The sequence below is a fragment of the Peromyscus californicus genome, unplaced genomic scaffold (genome assembly GCF_007827085.1).
Source record: "Peromyscus californicus insignis strain IS unplaced genomic scaffold, ASM782708v3 Scaffold_18__1_contigs__length_77618521, whole genome shotgun sequence".
Taxonomy (NCBI): Eukaryota; Metazoa; Chordata; class Mammalia; order Rodentia; family Cricetidae; genus Peromyscus; species Peromyscus californicus.
The window spans coordinates 27,927,635-27,948,801 of record NW_026294480.1 but is presented as its reverse complement, the minus strand read 5'-3'; the positions used below and the strand labels follow the sequence as shown (position 1 = coordinate 27,948,801).

The 21,167-nt window shown below is 37.5% G+C and overlaps 1 protein-coding gene across 3 annotated transcripts in view; it reads left to right on the top strand.

Moving 5' to 3' along the window:
- Window positions 1–20,880, top strand: part of Prlr (prolactin receptor) — a 174,614-nt gene extending 153,734 nt beyond the window's left edge. For 2 of the 3 annotated variants that reach the window (XM_052743137.1, XM_052743138.1), the window contains one exon: window positions 718–5,460. In XM_052743137.1, coding sequence (XP_052599097.1) covers window positions 718–1,716 — 999 coding nt within the window. In that variant the 3' untranslated portion in view covers window positions 1,717–5,460. Of the gene's footprint in view, window positions 1–717; window positions 5,461–20,551 lie in introns of those variants that run through there. The other variant, XM_052743139.1, reaches the window with a different exon arrangement.
- Window positions 20,881–21,167: the final 287 nt, after the last annotated feature.

Genomic DNA, 21,167 nt, shown 5'->3' with positions numbered 1-21,167 from the left:
GATGTAGAGAGAGATAATGTGGAACAGGAGGAAGAGAGAGAAGGAGGAAGGAGGTGAAAGACATAGAGAAAGAATAGAAAAAGAGGACAAAAGAGACAGGAAAGGAGAGGTGGAAAATAGTAAGAGGAGAAATGTGAGACGGAGGAGTGGTAGGAGAAGCCAGAGACAAGGACCACTCCACTGTCACCACACCCCAGAAGTGGTGCAAGAGGCTAGGAGGCCAGCCACTACATCTCGGAAGTACTCTGCGGTGACAACCAGTGTCAGGTGTATACACAAACACTACGACTTCAAATGTTTCACAAGACATTTTCATTTCATAGTTTCATGTTTATCGTACATTGAGTAGTATATATAGTACTTACCCCTGAAGTTCAAAACCACTATTAGAGACAAAGAAAAATTATGAAAGACATAAAGAAAAGTATTTGGTGAATAATACTCAAAAGGTGCTTATAGATGGCCTGATGCACACGTCTGCGGTCTGGGGGCAGCGGGGAGGAGCGGGGGGGTTGGATACTGTGAGAGTGCTCACAGAAGCCTTCTGCTGAGCAGGAGGAGGTGGAAAGCTTCCATTCCAAGACTAAGCAAGATGCACATGGCTGCTGCCCCAGAAACAAAGCCCCTTTACTCTTCTCAGATACCACTCAGCTGTGATGCCGAGAGTGACATGTGCTGAAGCTAACAGCATCTCTCCTTGTGTCTATGTTTCAATAGAAGGGCAAGTCTGAAGAACTCCTGAGTGCCTTAGGATGCCAAGACTTCCCCCCCACTTCTGACTCTGAGGACTTGCTGGTGGAGTTTTTAGAAGTGAATGACAGTGAGGACGTGCAGCTAATGCCATCCCATTCCAAAGAGTACCCAGGTCAAGGTGTAAAACCCACACACCTAGATCCTGACAATGACTCTGGTCATGGAAGCTATGACAGCCATTCTCTTTTGTCTGAAAAGTATGAGGAGCCCCAGGCCTACCCCCCTGCTTTCCACATTCCTGAGATCATTGAGAAGCCAGAGAATCCTGAAGCAAATATTCCTCCCACCCAGGACCCCCAAAGCAGCATCCCCTATTTTCATTCAGATGTGTCTAAATCTTCAACATGGCCTTTACTGCCTGGCCAACACATGACCAGATCTCCTTATCACAGCATTGTTGATGTGTGCAAGCTAGCTGGAGGTCCTGTAGATACACTTGCCTCTTTCCTAGACAAAGCAGGAAAAAACCTTCTAAAATTTTCTAAAACCCTCAAGACTGGAGAGGAAAAAGAGGTGGCTGAGCAAGAGGAGATGAAAAGCTTCCATTCTGAGACTAAACAGAACACATCATGGCCCCTGCTCCAGGAGAAAGCTCCCATTGTCTATGCTAAACCCCCAGATTATGTGGAGATTCACAAAGTCAACAAAGATGGAGTACTATCATTGTTCCCCAAACAGAAAGAAAACAACCAGGCAGAGAAGCCCGGGGTTCCTGAAGCCAGTAAGGAGTATGCCAAGGTGTCTGGGGTTGTGGATGACAACCTCTTGGTGTTAGTGCCAGATTCACGAGCTCAGAACACAGCTTTGTTTGGGGAATCAGCCAAGAAGGCTCTACCATCGCTTGAACAGAATCCACCTGAGAAAGATCTGGCCAGCTTTGCGGCAACCTCAAGCAACTGCAGACTCCAACTGGGCAGGCTGGATTACCTGGATCCTACATGCTTCATGCACTCCTTTCACTGATAGCTAGACTTATGGAATGATCGGCTAAAATGTGATTTTTTTTCTTCAGGTAACACTACAGAGTCATGGAATAATGTGGTCTGCTAGTGAATGTTACAGGATGTGGGTAAAATAACACTACTTCACTCCTTTTCATGTCGTGTTCAGCACTTGCCTCTTTTCAACAGCTGATATCCAGAACAAATCGATCTTGTTTCCTGTGATTTGTAGACTTTCTCTTTGCTATAAATATATATATATGTATGTATGTATACATATATATATTATATGTGTTCAATGAAATAAAAGCACATTGCCTACCATTCTTGAGGGATGGTGCCAGCAGGTACAGCCACTGCAATAGATTTGGCATGTGATAGAAGGTATGAAACACTCAAAAGGACTTAGCACAAGAAGATGACAGATATGCTGAAAATGCCATGAAAACCGCTTTTAAAACTGATTGCTAAGCCTTTACACTCCTCTTTCATTCTATTAGGATGGTCCAAGCATAGCACTTTTTTGAAGGAATACATTCTGGGACACCAGCCAAATTGTTTACAACAGTCCCTATACCTTACTGATCCTTTGCCTGTATGCAAATGAAATCATGCCCCAATTTTTTCTTAAAGTAGTTTGAGTATGTTAAGCATGGGTTATTCTGCCTAAGCTTTATTTCTTTCTAAGGCCCCTAGAGTGTATAGTTTGGCGGAATATAATTTCCTTACAAAATAAGATCAATGAATTCCACGTGGTGAACCATTTTCAAATGTGTTCCTTGCTTCATTTCAGCAAGACAGATGATTTGTTATAGACCCTAGTATTTTCTTATTGAAAAAAAAATTCCCAAAGACTAATTTTAATCTAAACGGTAATCATTGCAGGATGCTAATAGAAGTGTTGCCTTACTGTATATACAATTCTGCTTTAATACAAACCCGTAAGTTTAGCACTGTATTTTTGAAGACTATTTTTCTATTGCTTAGGTAAAGTAAAGACTATTTTCTAACTTCCCAGTACTGCTGTTTACGTCTTCAAATGGGGACAGTAATTTTTGCTGCAAGGTTATAATGAGTATTCAAAGTACATAGTATATGCAGTATATATGTGCATATATAGTATATGCAGACCCTGTTAGAGTGAAATGCCAGGCCAATCCATTGCCCACTGAGGAATGTGAAGCAGACAAAAAATTCAATAAAGTAGAATAGAGTATAGTCTATCTGATTATTTTTTTCTTCCAGTTACTTTAAATAGCAGCCATCATTGACTTAGGGTTTTAGGACTCTCTAGACCTAAAATATTTCTCCCGTGAACTTAGGGCTCTGCTCACCTATGGGCGAATCTTATGAACCATCATGGAAGTGGAGAGTAGTGACTGCTAGCAGAGTTTCCAAGACAGAGAATTGGCTTTGTGTTATTTGCTTTTTTTTCTGAGCAATCCCGAACACAAAAGAATTTTAAGCAAAACTAAAAGTCAATATCTCTTTGGAATAAATGTATTTGAAAACTCTTGGCAGAAGTTGCTCACATCAAGAATGTCCAGATAAAAGTTCTAGGAAAGCAAGCAGCTGTCCAGTGATAAGAACAGCTTCAAAGGTCAGGGGATGGGAGAATCTGTAAGACAGCTCCAAGAGTAGGCTTCCTAAGGAGGCTCAAAGCCTTGTATCTCCATATTAATAAGAGTATCTGCGACTCATGTTCTGCACTCTGCTTCCCTCTGCTCTTCATATCACCTATAGGCAAATCAGTTCTCTGTCCATTCATTAACTGGATATAGAGACTCTGAACTCACCTTTTGTGAGTTAAATATTTCACCCAACAAGCACATGTTGGTAGAAACTGGATTCAGAGATTCCTTGAAGACCAAAAGTAGACGTAGAGCCAACACTTTCAGAACTGCAAGTGCAAACACCTGAAGCATATTTCCCAGTACATAAACATCTTGTGAACAACAGAAGCATTTGGGAAAGTTGTCCAGGATCATTCAATGCCCTGGACCCTCCATACTAAATGTCTGAGGACCAACTGCATTGCATCACATGGGTGCTACTTGGAAATTTTGTTTGCAGCATCTCAAGCCTCATCGAAGACATACAGAATTGGAGTCTGCATTTTACTAAATGCCCAGATAACTCACATGCACACTCAAGCTGGAGAAGCATTGTTTTCTACGACCATTTCCACAAAAGGTTATTTTTTCCCTCTCTTGGAAAGTACGGAGCAAGTCTTTTAAACTTGAAATAAGCAACACTGTATATAAAGAAAAAGCAAAAACAAAACTATCAGTCATTTAAGATTCACATAATGATGAAGTTTATATGAAGTCACATGAGAGAATGACATGCAAAATACACACACCTTCCAAGAGGGTCAATGAATCTAGTTCACCTTGAAAACTACTGACAAAATAAACATCAAAGCCAGTGTAAACTAAACCTTTCCCAACATATTCTATTCTTCTCCAGGAGATAACAAATCATGACCACTATAGAATTGATAGTGCATATTGTACTCATAGTTTGAAACTTAAAAATCTGCATCTGATATATAGTTTCACATATGTGAAAAACATGACTGTCTAAAGGCAAGTTACATCCCACAAAAATCAGTTAACATTCATGAAATTAAAAAATAAAATAAAATAAAACCCATAGTTCAATTTGTTTATTAGAATTCTTATGGTCAAATATTTTCTGTTGAAAAACAGCTGTTTGAGTGAAAGAATGAATATTAGGAGTCAAGATATCTGGGTTCTAGTCCTGCTTTGCCTTGGAAAGGCCAATTACCTATTTTGGATTTCAGTTTTCTCTGACTATGTTGGATGGATAATCTGAAAGCCCTATTGAAATTCGGTATCCTTGATTCTATGACTCACTGAGCAATTTGAACCAATTCCTGACATCTTAATTAAGTTGCTAGACAGTTGTAGAAATGCAAAGTCACCTTCACTGATGTACTCATCCCTGCTTCACTCCTTAAAGGCTCGACATCCCGTTAGTCTGCACATATGAAGACAAACAGGATGTTGAGACTTTAAGTCAGACTCTAAGATCATGGGCAAATATGTGTTCAGAGATAAGACGTATAGCTAAGAAAGACACAGGAAATGAGACACTGGTCTTTAGAAAAACTATCTTTGATGCATCAAGCCATGCTTATTCCTGTGTGGAGCCAACAGCTTCAAGTCTCTGTTCTTGTATTTGGTTGTTGACTGTTTTCCTATCATCATAGTTCATGAATAACCATTGAACATATAAATTAAAGAACCTTTTGCTCTGAATCACAAAAATGTATAGTTTTGTAAGCAACTAAGAATTCAGGTTCTGAAGTACATGGAAACTGAATATATCCAGTGGATGATTGATAGAACTTTAGGGCACAAATGGCAAAATATTCTCTGATAGGTTTTAACAGATGCATAGAAGGAACTTTAATATGAGCACAACTTACCATCAACTCTGTCACTGATTTTTAAAAGATGATACATTCTCCTAAGTGCCTGAGACCAATTCTGGTAATCAGTTATAGGCTAATGATTCACTGTAAACTGGTTTGGTGGGAAGCAGCCAAGCTCTTGTTGCATGTGAAAAATCAAAGCTGGGAGGAGACTCTTTGCTTGGCGTAATCCGAGAGAATTGGTGAATCTTCAGTTAATGAACAAGCAAAGGACTTGAGCTCCAGGGTAAAGATTGTCCAAACAGAAGCCTAGCTCCTTTTTTTTTAATTTTTTTTTTATTCAGCTTCCCTCTGCTGTCCATAATTTGCAAAAAAAAAAAAAAAAAAAAAAAAAAAAAAAAAAAAAAAGACTCAGCTTGCCCTTAGCAACTTCAGTCTAGCATAAACAAGAAAGAAACAGATCTGGATACATTTTACAAAGTGCCTTTCTTTACTTAAAAAAAAAGGTTTCAGTTTGGAAGAAAAGTGCATTGATTGGAAAGTAAATTTTACCTTAAATGGAATTCTTTTTAAAAAATGGAGATATGAACAAAAGAGAAGCCAGAAAGGGGATGAAAAAATTATCTAAAGACTAACCAGCAAACATCCAGAGATTTTGTGTATAGTTTAATTGAACCCTCACAGAATTGAAATGAATAGCATCAATTTCTTTGCCTGAATCTGAGTGTGACTTTCCATTCTGAAACAAAATGCTGATGCATTCTTGAGTGACACTGAATTGTATGCCAGGCCCTGAAGAGGATAATATGTACACTTTGAAGGTCTGCACACAGATGAAAAAGTAGTAATGACCTTGAATTCTATGCCCCCGACTTGCCATGGATGACAACCTCGTGTATACTTCATTGAACAAGGTTTCATTTCTGACTTTTTGGCTCAAGCACAATATTGATGCTCCTAGGAGAGTCACTGAACCCTCCATGTCCAGTTCTAGGTCACGTCACTGTTACTAAATAGGCTGTGTGATCCTGGTCATCTCTTTTAATTCAGGCCATGAGTTTCCTCTCTTTAAATAAGTAGATTGGTGCCCTCAAAAAATGTTTCTAAGACTTCTTATAGGTCTGTCTTTGAGTTAATTCTCATGAGTTAAGTAAAATCTAAGACTGCAGATGAAAAGCCCAGACTCCACTGCTGACATGCCATTGACCTAGGCAGTAAATGCCTGAGACTGTGTATACTTAACAGAAAACTGAGATACATTTTTCCAAGTTAGGTAGACCAGAACCCTTGAGTCTCTGCTTCCTTCCAGTTCTGTATACTGAGAGACTTTCAGCCCCTCTTCCCAGGACCTGTTGTTCTCCCTAAAGATTAATTATGTGGAGTAGTAAACTTGAGGTCTACAGGAAATAAATTGCCTATAAACAATGATTTGGGCTCTGTATAAGATGGACCAATTTGTTGAATCTCCTCACAGACACAAACCCAAATTGAGGTCATAAGTAAGGCTCCATTTAGATATGTACTTGCTTAAAGATTCAAGCTGGTAACTCTATCTAATAAATCTAAGCTATCTTGATCAATAGGTATTGACTGTCTTAAGGAGAAACTTTAAAATATAGACTATTTGCTTCAGAGTTTATGATCTAATGAGAAATTCTACTTATAATCTACTTATAATTACAATCCTTTCCTATGATTAATGGACTTGTCATCCATGAATCACATGGGAATTTTCTCCTCAGTCTTTTGTTTTCCTAGAAGGTAACTTTGGGTTTGAGTTCTGCATGGTATCAGTTTCCAATGGTGGGAAAGGGTAGAAAATGAGATGTTCCAAAGTGTGAGATGTATCAGAACCCCATGAAATGGAGAGTATTCATTAATTCAAGTCTAACTGAAAATGGTAAATCTACATGCAGTTATGAGTCAATTGCTAAGAGGCATACATAACTCAAGAGCTAACAACTGTTCTGTTCACACTGATTCCATTCATTTCAAATTAGAAAGCCTTGAGACGCTCAGAGCAGAAAGACATCCATCTGTATGGTCTAGTCAATGAGTAAAAGAGCTCACAGATCATTTTGGTATATTCATTAATATTTACCTACTGGCCATTTAAACAGAGAAGAAAAAAATTCTAAAAGCCTTTGTGAGTGAAGCAGTACTATCAAACACAAACTTTAAAAGTTATGGTCAAATTATGCCCCCCCGGATAAACTTCAAAATACAGGCTTAGTTTGTCTGTACACATTTTGCAAATTGGGGAGACAGTCTTTTTACCACATTATCTAAAATGAAAAAAAAAAAACTATATGGGAAAAATACTTCTGAAAGTAGTTCCTGAGAAAAATATTTTGAATTTTTAAAGCTACCTCCCTTCCACATCCTAATGACTTTCCTTCAAAGCTGCTTATAGTTAGAAATGAAAAATACCACATTTATATTTGGACTGGTATTGATGGAATATTTGATATATTTCTCATGTGACACTCCTAACTCTAAGTATCTGTTATTTTACTCTATATTGCTTTTTGTGGTTCAAAACTGGTATATGCCATATTGAACTATATAATCCTCGTGTTGTAAATTTATCATGTAATACAAATGAAAATCATTATTTAATGACTTATGATCTAATCATATCTAATTTCAATACAGTTATGTCTATGTCTGTAAAGCAAAATTAAAAATATGTAATCATATATGTAATCATGTATTTCTGTTGAAACTGTGAATGTACTGATTTTTTCCTTAATCTTTGTCTACAAGATATTGTATGTCATTGTATAGCTGATCTGGGGTTTTAATGTGTGTAAAGTACAATCCACCAATTATTGAAATGTCAACCCTTTGGCTTTGCTTCATGTGATCCCCAAAAGTTCTTCGCACCTTGAGACTTGCTTCTATGCTCTATCATTAATTTTAAACAATGTAAGAGTCTCTTGTATAAACCAAAGCAATCCAGACGCAGTCCATTGAGTGATCATGTCCTGTGTAAAGCCATATTGAAGCAAAGACTCCGCTACAGCATAAGGTTCCCTGTTTCCAAAGCTGCCACTACCTCTCTCCTGCTCTTTCCCTATAAAATGCCAAGCAAAATTCAACCTTCAAGTGGGAAATTAGAAGTGATTGCTAATGTTGTCATTTTTAACCTCATAACAAACCTTCTAACTCACTACTTTGCAGATTGTTGCTAGATTTTATAGATAACCATTTCTACATTTTGATATTTTGTAGACATTGGCTGATGAGTAAAGTGCAGAAAGACTATACTGTAAGTCATCAGATTTTTTTAAAAAAAAATCATAGATTTCAGGTATTTTCCCCATCAGTGAGTCACCTCAAGGTGGTTGGCCAAAGCCATTATAACTTATGTCATTATGTTTGAAATACCCAACTCAGTGCCTGGCTCATACGGTTATTTCCCTTGCCTCCCCTAGTTCTCCTTTGTTGTTGTTGTTGTTGTTTGAAATGCAAATGAACAGAATTACATGGATGCTGATAAAGTGATTTTCTTGAAGAATTTTTGCTGCTAGAAGATCTGTAATCATGAATTTATAATTTAATTTCCCCAAACTCCTAAGAAATAAATACCCTCTTGATTTTATTTTAACCATCAAATATATTATGGCATGGGAAGAGTCAGTCATTTATCAGAAATAATCTTGTTTTGATTTTAGAGACTCATTTCTATGTATCCCTATTGTGATGTCTACTTTTTTTTCTTTTAGTATTAAAGGATTATACAATGCTAAGTTCATATGATTTGTCCCCTTACATATTTCACTCTGTGAATCTTGGGTTATTGCACATTAAGCTTCCTGATTTTCACGGACTGATCCATTTGTCTCCATCCACTTTGTTGGGAGAATGTGGACAGTTAAATCTCTGTCAATAATATAAAAATCATGCCAATTTCTCACATCCACTTTTACTGCATGCCGAAAATAATGCTTGCCAAACAGAATCTTAGAGATCCCAGAATAATATGGTCATTATATTTCTATTTGTGTCATTATTGGAAATACCCAGCCCAGTGCCTGGCTCAATAAATATTTGTTTCCCTTGCTTGTCCTTCTGCTATTTTTTTTAATTTGGAAAAAATTGGGGGGGGGGAATGAGCAGAATATCATGCATATGGCTAAAGCAATTTTGTTGAAGACTTTTGAACCACTTAATGATCTATAATCAAGAAATTGTTCATAAAATTGAACAAAAACAGATTTTCCCATTCATGTTTACCCATCCCAATAACAAGGCAAAAATCCCTCCCCTTTGTCTCCTGTGTCTCATTTGAGAAGTTGATAGAAATAAAGTAAGATAAAATTGGGTTTATGGGGATCAAATCAGGGGAACTCATTTAAATGCTGTAAAATAAAGGAAAGACCAGCCCATCAATGGCATATGGAATTCCTTTGAACAATGTGATTCATCACTATTATTAACATTTTCATCTGACAAATCCATTAGACTGAGCATGAATGGATAATCTTTACCTTATCTTTACCTTTCAAGGAATTCTGATGTAGAACCATCCCACTGCTCGTGCTGATATACAGAATTGTGCAAGGTGTGCTTAGGATGGGTTAAGACATCTTTTCTGCCCCTGTTAATCCTCTAGTACTGTGCCTTATTAGAGAATGGACATTCTCTTTCTCCTGGTGACTGTCAGTCTCTAAAGCTTGGCTTTGGGCAAAGCAGCACTGACTTGTCTCTGTTTCTATTGGAACCATCTGCCTTTCATTCTAAGGCTCGTGTGTATTCTTAATTTTGCAACCTTTGGAGCATCTGTCACCAAAAATAAGTACCATACAATAAATAGTGACCTGAGGACATAAAATAGGTAACATGTTTTCTGAATGTATTGTGTGTGCTTTTCTGAGAGAAATCAGGAACTCACATTGCCACAACTTGCCAGAATCAGGTCTAAAATCTCAACCCATTTAGTCCTCCTCCAACTGTGTAATCTAAATCCCTATCCTGCTATTTAGAGGCTGGAAGATGTAACTTCCATCTTGGTGTGTAGAAGACAGGAAATAAGGTCATTAAACAACTCCCCCCACCAGGACATTACAGAATACGGGAAGAAAATCTCCTACTGGATTTGACAGCCCCTCTCAAATGTGTGGGAGAAATCCAACCAATTTCTGCTACTGTGAAATTCAGAATTCTTAACATCTAAAATTATGATTCTTTTATGGTAAGCTCCTCCCACACCATACTATACAAATCCAGCCATCCTTGGGAACATTAAACTTTCTTCTTTCTTTATGACCAGGTAGATTCATACTAAAGTGTATTCTTTACAAACTGACTTAAAGCTCGTATCGTTTTATGAGTTTTATAAGATACCTTTAAGTATAGAAGATAACCCAAACACAAGTTGGATGTTGGTTATTGAACAGGGGTGGAAGAAAAAATGGGAATTTTATAAATGTGTTTAGAAAAGGTTGCAAATGCCACCAGTGTATATTTAGAGTAGTGTTTGCTTCTTATAAAATTTAGAAGGTAATCTTAAATGATATATCTAGTAGTTTTATTTTACATGAGCATTGCTGGTAGTATTACTGAGTTGAATGAATTCATGATAAATTTTTCAGTCTTTTTTCAGAGTCAATGTTTTTGCAATGGTAACAGTGTTTAGTTTAAATTAATTTTAATAAGTTGTTTCCTGGTATATACTTATACCACATATTATATGAAAAATGGAACTTGAGGCAAGCTCTTTAACAGTCTTTATTAGAACTTTTTTTTTATTTAACTTGATTTGATTTGGTTTTGGTTTGCTTTGGTTTGAAGAAAGAGGAAAATGACATTCTGTAACCTCTCTGGAAAAAAAATATTGAGGCACATGAAAAAAAACATTTTATCGTAGTTCACTCATCTACAGCATGTTTTTCCAAAGAAAAAAATTTTGTTCTCAGCTTTCAACACCTTCTCTTATTTTCCTTCTAATTCTAAATCAAATCTGCGTCATGCTTCCGAATAAGCTGAGTTCCGTTTCCTTCTGCTGCCCTCGCGTTCCTTGTCTTTTCTCATTTGCCAAATTCAAATTTTGAAAATGCAAACATGACTGGAAGCTCCCAGAAGTTCCTTGGATCTTCTCCTGACAACCACCAAGAACAATCATTAGGAGAATTTCCAAATCTGAGATGCAATCAGGCTGTGAAACTACAAAATCTTAGTGACAGGATTGACATTTTCTTGTGTTAACTTTTTCCAACCTAGAATTATCCTACCTCTTCACTTAAATTTTCAGTTATGATTTGATCATATTTTATTGAATAAAGTACTTCATAGGTGCCTAGAAATTACATAGAAAAAAAACAAACACCTATTTATGAACATCAAGTTTCCTCAGTATCAACATTTCCCCTTACATGTTTCATGTTTTTTTAACCAATGAAATATCATAGATGCTATCATACATATTATTCAAAACTAAATTCTTTATCCACAGTCTTGCAGTTGTTATATATACTTCTTGTCTTTTAAAAAAACTAAATTTGCCTCATATCCACATTTCAGTAAGTGATGTGTGCAATCATTCAAATTTTGTGGATTTTTATATTTATAAGGTTCATCTCCTTGCCACTTAAAACAGAATTTTCTAAGGTGGCTATAAGCATATATCACTATGTACTTTGATTTTTTTGTTTATCATTGGGATTTTTAAGATGTAAGTAGCTTCCACTTACTGGTTCTATCTGCTGGATGCAATTGTAAAGAGTTTGAACGGTTTCTCCATTATATAAATGTTGGGGGGGGTGACATAAAAAGCATGCCTTTTGCACTCCCTAGATACTGACAAACTCCTCACTCCAAGGCAGTTGCACCAATATACCTGTCCCATTCATGTAGGAGCCTCCATTCCAGTCTGGTTTTTATAATTACCTAGTATTGCTGTAGAATATAGTTTAAGATGTGTTACAACTGTTTATGCTGTGGAATATTTGTTTAATGATGCAAAGATGTGTTTCATTCTTTTATGTTGCTTTGGTTTAACTCTGTAAAGCTGTGTTACTTTGCCCACCTAAAATACCTGATTGGTCTAATACAGAGCTGAATGATCAATAACTAGACAGGAGAGAGATAGGCGAGGCTGCCAGGCAGAAAGAATAAATAGGAGAAATCTAGGCTACAGAGAAGAGCAGGAAGTGAGAAAAGGAGGAGAGGAGGATGCCAGGGGGCAGCCACTCAGACACACAGCCAACCACAGAGTAAAAAGGAAAGAAAAATATATAGAGTAAAGAAAGGTAGAAAGCCCAGAGGCAAAATGTAGTTAAAGAAAAATGATATAATTTAAGTTAGAAAAGCCAAGATAATACTGGGCATTTATAAGTAAGAATAATTCTCTCTGTGTTTATTTGGGAGCTGGGTGGTGGGCCCCCAAAGAGTAAAAAAAAAAAAAAACTACATAGTATTGTCACATATATTTTCTTTTTTGGCAAATTGATAAGTACAAAATGAAATATTGTTATTACTTTAATGTTCTTTTCTCTGGTAAATCCATCTTATATCTGAACAACTCATTCGTTATCTGCTTATTTTATATATTTCTTTTGCCATATCTTGCACTTAATAGATCTTGTGCTTCTGTCTACTACCCTGGTACTCTAATATTATTCCTATGTATCATACGAAAATCTGACTATCCAGCAAATCAATTCCTACATCAATATACCCCTTCCACAAAACATTCTGTTAATTCAGTTATTCATCATCTAAATTTTGAGATGATCCTATCATATCTCCTAAACTCTTGTCCTGGGAACTAAATAGTTATCTATTAAAGTTGCATATTAATTTCAAGAGAAGTTGCAAGTTTAGACATTATTCCTTGCTTGTGAGGGTGACCCATTGCTTTGTCTGCATTAGCCTTCAGTAAAGATTTATATTATTCTTCATGAGTCTTTGTGCTTGTTATATGAAACTCATTTCTATGCAACTGGTATGTTTTGTTGCTATTGCCTTTTCAAAAACAAAAGAAATGCACTCTCTTTTTCATATTTATCTTGTATGTTGCAACTTAAGTGAATTCTATTGGTTCTTAGATTTTTGTAGATTTTCTATTTTTTAAATTATATCCTCAGAAAATAACTTCAGTTCTTTCCGATACTTGCACTTCTCATTTCTCTTTCACAATCTATTACTTGGCGTAGAGTTTCCAATTTGTGGTAAATGTAAGCAGATGTAGAAGCCCTTCTTCATGCCTCCTGACTTTCAAAAAGCGTGTGGCTAAACGTTTGCCCTTAGGTGTACTACTTCCTGTAGCGCTTATACATACCCTTAGTTATGCTTAAAAAAATCCCTTTATGTCCCTCCTTTGGTAATTAATATGAGCATGTGACTTTTCTCCATTAGTTAATGAATAAATTATTATAGTAAAATTGTTTGGAGAAATATCTTTGGGCTAATTTTCCATTGTATTGTTAAGAAAACATCACTTTTCATGGTTTTTATCAATTTCATTAGTTCTAATTTGCTTTTAAACATTAAGGCTTTTACACTTATGAGACTCATCATTTTGCTGCTTCAGAGAGAATTTTCTGAAGTGGTCACAGATAAATTAAAATCATGGTTTAAAGGTTTCTTCTTGTTGTACTTCTATTTACTTTTACTTTATATAGCTGTAAGTTATATTATTAGGTGTATATTGGCTTAAATTTTCAATCCTTCTAGGTCAGTGGTTCTCAACCTTCCTAATGCTGTGACCCTTTAATACAGTTCCTCCTGTTGTGGTGACCCCCCACCATAAAATCATTTCATTGCTACTTAATAACTATAATTTTGTAACTGTTATGAATTGTCATGGAAATATCTGAAGTGCAGTCTGTCTGCCATCTGACCGCGTGGAGGTCATGACCCATGGGTTGAGAACTGCTGTTCTGGTAAGGTTAGCCCTTTCATTGTTAATTTTGATCCCTTTGATCTCCAGTGATTCCTTTATCATGACATCTATTTTTTTTTCTGACACTCATGTTCTTATTCTCTTTTGGGTGGTGAAGCTCTTGCCATCATTTTAAATTGTTCTGTCACCTTATTTCAGGTGTGTCTTCTGAAATATGTAGCTAGATTTCCATTTACCATTCCCAATGGAGATTCTTGGGTGGTGTGTGTGTGTGTGTGTGTGTGTGTGTGTGTGTGTGTGTGTGTGTGTGTGCCTTTTATAAGATCAGTTTTCTTTTCTTCATTTAAAGCACTTTTTCCTTTGTGGTTTTTTTTTCATCTGAATTATATGAATCAATCTAATTCTGTAATAATCATTAAAGGAACAGGTATTAATTGAAGGTCCTTGACAGAGGGCTCACTGTATATGAGGCCTCCAAGTTTAAAGACAGTTCCACACACACACAGGAACAACAGGAGTGAGTGGACAAGTTCTTAGAAATCTCATTCTGCTGTGATTTGAAAGGAATAATTTGCCGTGATCGGGAAGTACAAAAGAAAGAGCAACTCAAAAACTATACCTGCTAAGAGAAGGGTCAGTCCTACAAAGAGTTCCTACCATGCAGCTTACCAAAAAAGAAATGATAAGATGTCCTTGTAAGTGCAAAACTTCTTCAGGAGGATTGTCCATCAGTCATTCTGCCACATCTCCATTAATGAGTAATACTTTAACAAGTAGTGTGTGGTTTCTCCCATAGGAATCTAGATGGGAAAGCAGAAGTGGAGAGGAAGAGAGGGTGCAGATGACCAAACATGAGCAAAGTACAGTGATATACATGTCAGAATGAAGCCTATTATTTTTATAACAACTAAAAATAATGATGAGAAGGAATTTCTTGAATGAGCATTGTGTGTCAGATACTATGCTAGCACAGCTCAGCAATATGGGTGCACTCTGTGGGCTCTTGGGTATTGGGGTTCAGTAGAATAGCCAAGGCAATCTGTGTCCCGGGTCTCTGCAGAATGTGGCTTTTTAAGAAGGAGCGAGTCCAGTCATTCTGGTAGGACATGCCCGAATGTCTCTGCTCTTTGTGCCACTTTTCAAGAGCATCAGTATTGCGTGAACCTGGTTCTGAACCACACCTCCACTTAGGTGCTGTTCCTTCTGCTTTCTACGTGTCGTCTAGTCATCCCGAACACACCATTCTTCACAGTCCATTAATGCTGAAATGGAACACCTACAACATGAAGTTTTAGATGACTTTTACCCCACCAAAAACTTTCCCAAAAAGCATTCTCCTTCTATTCCACAGGCCCTGAGAGCTGGAGATGTAGAGGATAGCTTTGGGAATGCTGGCATTTACCCTTAGTAACTCTTACTGGACCTTGATCTGATGTTGGCAAAAGGCCTTGGAGGCAAAGGCAAAGTTCATTTGTACTCAGAACTTAACTAATCATTAAGTGGTAAACCTGAGTGCCATCTCCCCTTACAGTCACCGATGAAGTCTGCCAGCTTTTATGTTGAAGGAGAAATTCTCAAATTTCCAGATCTGCTAAAATACACTCTGCATTTGGGGAATTCATTATCTTGGAAACAGCTTCAGGTGGAGGTGAAACTCGGATCTTCTATCCCCCCCCCTCCCCGTTTACTAGCTGTCTTGACAGAGAAGTTCTTCTCTGATTCTGGTGTAGAATTAGGAAGAGTATGCCTCATCTGCCCAAAGAGGAGTGAAAAGAGAGCAACTAAAAATGGTCTCTCCTAAATTTCTTGTAACTCAGAGGCAGCATCTATGGAACTGGTATCCTGGAATGAACCTTGGGCAAGATTTGGATGGATATTCCAAAGAACTCTTAGGGTGCAGGAGAAGTTTTTCTAGATGGAATCTCTCTCCTTACCCTCCCAGTTTTCAGACCCAGTTGGATATTAACTTTACAGAAGTCAAATGAAAAACATCTTGAACAAAATGGTTTTATGAAACATTAGTTAAACTATAAATTGATGCTCTCTTATTGGTATACGCTTAAGATGTACCTATGTGTTAAACTGGGAACCTTCTTCAAAGAATTTGTTCAAAGGGGGGAAAATTAAGTACACACAATTCTGTGCACAAAGATGGTAAAGGAGGAGATATTAAACAAGCCGTGTCTTGTAGTCAAGCTTGGGAGCTGTCGTTCTTATCCCTGCAGGAAGAAGCTGAACAGACTGAAATTAATTATCTCCCTTGAATCCAGTAGAGAAGTAAAGTTACAAAGTGAATTGTCATCCTAAAACTTAGAGACAGGTGAATCCTAACAGGTGCAAATGAGCTCTTACCTGGAGCCTACGCCACTGACTTATAACTATCCGGAACATTTAAATAGTGATGTTGGCAAACTACAAGAGGTGAGGTATTCACTAACATGAAAAGAGAAAGCCTCTGGCAGTCACCACTAGAATGATTCCTCAACCTTTATTTGTCTTGTTTATAAGAACACGCTACATTGCCGAGGTTTAGATCACCTTATTCCTGTGGCTGTAAAAAAAAAAAAAAAAAAAAAAAAAAAAAAAAAAAAAAAAAAAGGCAGAAATACACTTAGCACATTCCGTTTAACAGGAATCTGTTCTCCAGGGAGAATGACTTTGCCAAAGCCCTACATTGGGAAGGATATTCTCTAGCACCCCATACTTCTCTGTCACAACTGAGGGAGAAAATAACACACACAAAAAAAGAGCTTCAAAAACTAGGCTGATCTGGCAAAGAGAGCAGGTGGGGGTGCTTTGCTTGTATTGCTTTGTTTTGTTCCTTAAGTTACTCTGTCAGAGAAGGAACTGTGAAGTCCCGCTCCAGAGTCAGGCACCCACTGAAGACTGAAGTCTACTCTCAGGATTCTAGGACAGCAACGTGCATCTATAGCTTTATAGTCAAAAGAGCTGCCAGGCTGTCGTGATGGCTCAACAGGAGACACCTGCCACCAAGCCTGACGACCCGAGTTTGAATCCCTCAAAGGAAGAGCTCTGACTCCTGAAAGTTGTCCTCTGGTCTCCACATGAATGATATGCATATGACCACACACACACACACACACACTCACACACACACACACACACACACACACACACACACACACACACTAAACAGATAATAAATGATAATTAAAAAATACCTACTACTCCCCAATTCTAGTTTTTTAAAAAAGATTCTGAGGGTAAGTCAATGACACCAGGGAACACAAAGGTAAATAGATTGTCCATCATGGGAGGCTAAGGGAAAAGGATCCTGAATTTAAGGTCAGCTTCCTTAGTAGTGACACTGTCAAAGACAAGTCAACTCAAAGCACACCTAAGAAATTTTAATTCTCTAGTTCTTATGCTATGGAAAACATTAAATAGAGCCCACATCTAACTAGGCTAACATGAAATCTCATACTAAAAGTCTCTTTACCTCAGATCTTACCATACACCATCTTATCCTACATCGCACAGCAGGTTTCATTAAAAAAAATCACAAAAGATGCTAAAGTGTTAAGATGAAAAGTAATATCTGAGGAGACAACGCAAACGTAAGAACCAGACTTAGATATTTAACTACTATCATCATCAGACAATTTTCAATAATTATGCTTAATATGTTAAAGACTCTAATAAAGAAAAGATACATATAATGTCATAAGAATACTGTAATGAGAGAAAGAAACTCTAAAAGAGAATGAAAGAAGTGCTAAAAGTCAAAAATGCCATGATAGAAATGAGCAGTACCTTTAACAGCCTCTGGAAGACGGCATTCAACTGAGCAAGGAATTAGTGCACGCAAGCACACAGAAATTTCCCAAACTAAAATGCAAGTAGAAAAAAAGAGGGGGAGAAAATAAAATCTTCAAAGAACCATGGAACTATTTTAAAAGGTGTAACATACTGTGATTAAAATATCAGTAGGTGAGGACGGAACAGAGAAGAGTATCTGAAATAATAGTGGCTGCCATGGTCTGAGTTTTCTTATCTCCCTTGAAATTTGTATATTGAAATCTTCATTCCCGCAGTGAAAATCTGTAGATGATTGGTGAGGTGATTACATTATGAGAATGCATTCCCCTGAGATTAGTGCCTTTAGGAGAGACATCCTAAGGAGCCTGTTTGCCCTGCTTCTGTGTAAGGATACATGAAAACAGCCACATGAGGACCACGACCTTAACGTGTACAAAAGCCTGCCGACACCATCTCTTGGACTCCATAGTCTCCAGAACAGTGAGAAATATATTTCTATTTCGTAAATTACTTAGTCTCTTTCACCTCAGCCTACATGGGCTAAGGCAGTGCAAAGAACTTTCCAGAATCAAATAAAACACATAATGGAATATTATTAGAGAGTCTGAGAAAACGGCTCAGATCTTCCTTTTGTGTGAAAAGCTGTGTTGTGGGTAGTTTACTAAATTGCATGAGTGTGAACACAAATATGTAATCCTGTATTTAAGAAAATTCTCTCTATGCCCTAAAATATCTATTTTGGATAAATTTCTGTAGGCTGCAGAAAAGAATATATATTCTGAATCTTTGGGTGTCATATTCTCTAGCCAACTGTTAAGTCCACTTGATCTACAATTTCATTTACTCTGGTGTTTCTCTGGATGACAGGTCTGCTGCTGAGAATAAGGTGTTAAATCATGCAATTACTAATGTGTCAACTATGCTTATTTTAAATTGTCTGATAGTAACAATATCTATGTACTTTCATAAACTAATAGCATTGTTTTATAAAACTAGGTGTGCTGAATATTGGTGTGTACATGTTTATAATCATTGTATACTCTTGATAGAGTTGTTCCATTATCCACATAAATTATGTGACCTTCCTTATCACTTCTCACTAATATTGTTTTAAAGCCAATATTGTTAGATATGAGTGAGTGTAGATTCTCCTGCTTTCTTTTGGGTTCTATTGACTGGGATATCTTTTCTATATTTTTACTTTCTAGGCTGTGTTTTCTTGACCAATTAATTAAGTGCACATCTAGAAAGCAACAATCGAGTCATTTTGTTGGTTGTGTTTGGGGGTGGGTATTAGATACATTAGTCTGAGTCTTTTTGTTTGTTTTTTTGTTTTTTCAAGACAGGGTTTCTCTGTGTAGCTTTGGCACCTTTACTGGAACTCACTCTGTAGCCCAGGCTGGCCTTGAACTCACAGAGATCTGCCTGCCCCTGCCTCCCACATGCTTGGATTAAAGGTGTGCACCACCACTGTCCAGCTTAGTCTGGGTCTTTTAATTGGACATTTGATACCATTAACATCAGAGTTATAACTAAAAGATATGTACTAATACCTTCTATTTGCTGACTTTTTTGTGATATTTGACCCTTTCCTATCTTCCTTGGCTTATCTACTCCTCTAATGAGATTCAGTCTTTCCCATATTCTCATGGCTGTAAACGACATTGAGAAGCACAAGTAAAGACGGGCAGGAAAGGGACAGGAGCCATGTTGTATTATTGTTAAAACACTCAACACACAGAAAGAGGAAAGACTATGGAAAGCTTCAAGAAAGCACCCTGTTTACATGTAAACCCATGTGTCTAAGGTTCTTGTATCCTCTTGTATCTAGATGTGCATCGCTTTTCCAATATTTGGGGAACTCTTTTCTATTATTTTACTTAAAATGTTTTCTGTTTCTTTAGTTTGTACCTACTCTCCTCTTCTCTATATTCTCTTTTTCTGAATCTTAATTTGACCTTTTAATGGTGGCTCAGAAGTATTGCAGCATCTGTTTTTACTTTCTAATTTTCCTTATTATCATCTGAATATTTATATTTGTCTATCTTCAAGCTCTGACCTTCTACCCTCCCATTGATCCACTTGATCTTCCACTGGTGAAAATTCAATTGAGTTTTTATTTGGTTTATTAATCTTTTCACTTTTGAAATGTACATTTGTCTGTTTTTACTTTCTAGCTCTTCACTGAATTATTTCATGTGCATGATTGTCCTTATTTTACTCAGCAGTTTACTCATACTCTGTTAATTCATTTGGGAATTAATTTGTATCTTCTTTGGATTTGTTGATGGTCTTATCATCATTCTTTTCCATTTGGGCTCTAATTTTGCCCACTTTGCTATCATTAAAATCAGTTATTGTGGAATGAATTTTTCACTCTTTCAAGGAGTCATGTTGCCTTGTTTTTCATATTTCTTGTATTTCTGTATTGGAATTTGTATATCTAGGTGTGGTTTGTGGACAGAGACAGCTACAGTTACTCTGATATTCAGTTTCACAGAACAAGATGGGGTGAACTACAAGCTTCCAGCCAATTATTCCTAGTTTCCATCACATTTATCTGCTCTTGGGGCAGGGAAGCCACATATGGATGCAGTAACCAATGCCAACAGAACATTACCATATTCCATCTTTAGGTCTCTGACTTTTGGTTAACTCAGCTTCCATAGATAATCACTTGCTGTCATTCATTCCCCTTTGTGGAGCTCTGGTAGTTAACATCACTGATTGATGGCACCCAATGAAAAACAGTCTGCCCTGTGACTCCTACTGACTTCCCACTGAAAGGAGCCCCCTACGGTTCTGACTTGGTCTCTCTCCCATAATTAGACTGGCTCTTCAAGCAAACACAAGGTGGATCAGCGCCTGGCCCTTTCTGGACGATTCCATAAACTGGACAATGAAGGGACACTTGACTCCTGAAGCTGCAGACTGAAGTGGGAGCCTCTCAAAATGGGTTCCACAACCATCGGGACCAAATGCTGAGAACAAGACAGAATTTTTCCCGGTGCCGATAATCTGTACGGTCTCCAGGACCCCTGCCTGGCTAGACTACAAATTTGCTCAGTGACGAGATCAGTGTTAATTGTGTTTTCTGAGCAGCTCATTTGCTTTCTTTCAGCTTGGGCTCTGCCTTCTGCATCCTGCTTCTCCCAGTTTCGCATGGTAGTAGCTCTGCCCCTCTGTGTGCCTCTCTCTCTCTCTCTCTCTCTCTCTCTCTCTCTCTCTCTCTCTCTCTCTCTCTCTCTCTCATCTCTCTCTGTGTGTCTCTCTGTATCTCTGTCTCTGTCTCTCTCTCTCTCTCTCTCACACACACACACACACACACACACACACACACACACACACACACACACACCTGGGTTATTTTCCATTTGTAGGGCTTTGCCTGCTCACAACTGTAACTATACTTTGTGTTTTTCCAAAGCTTCGGCTGTCTCTGTCC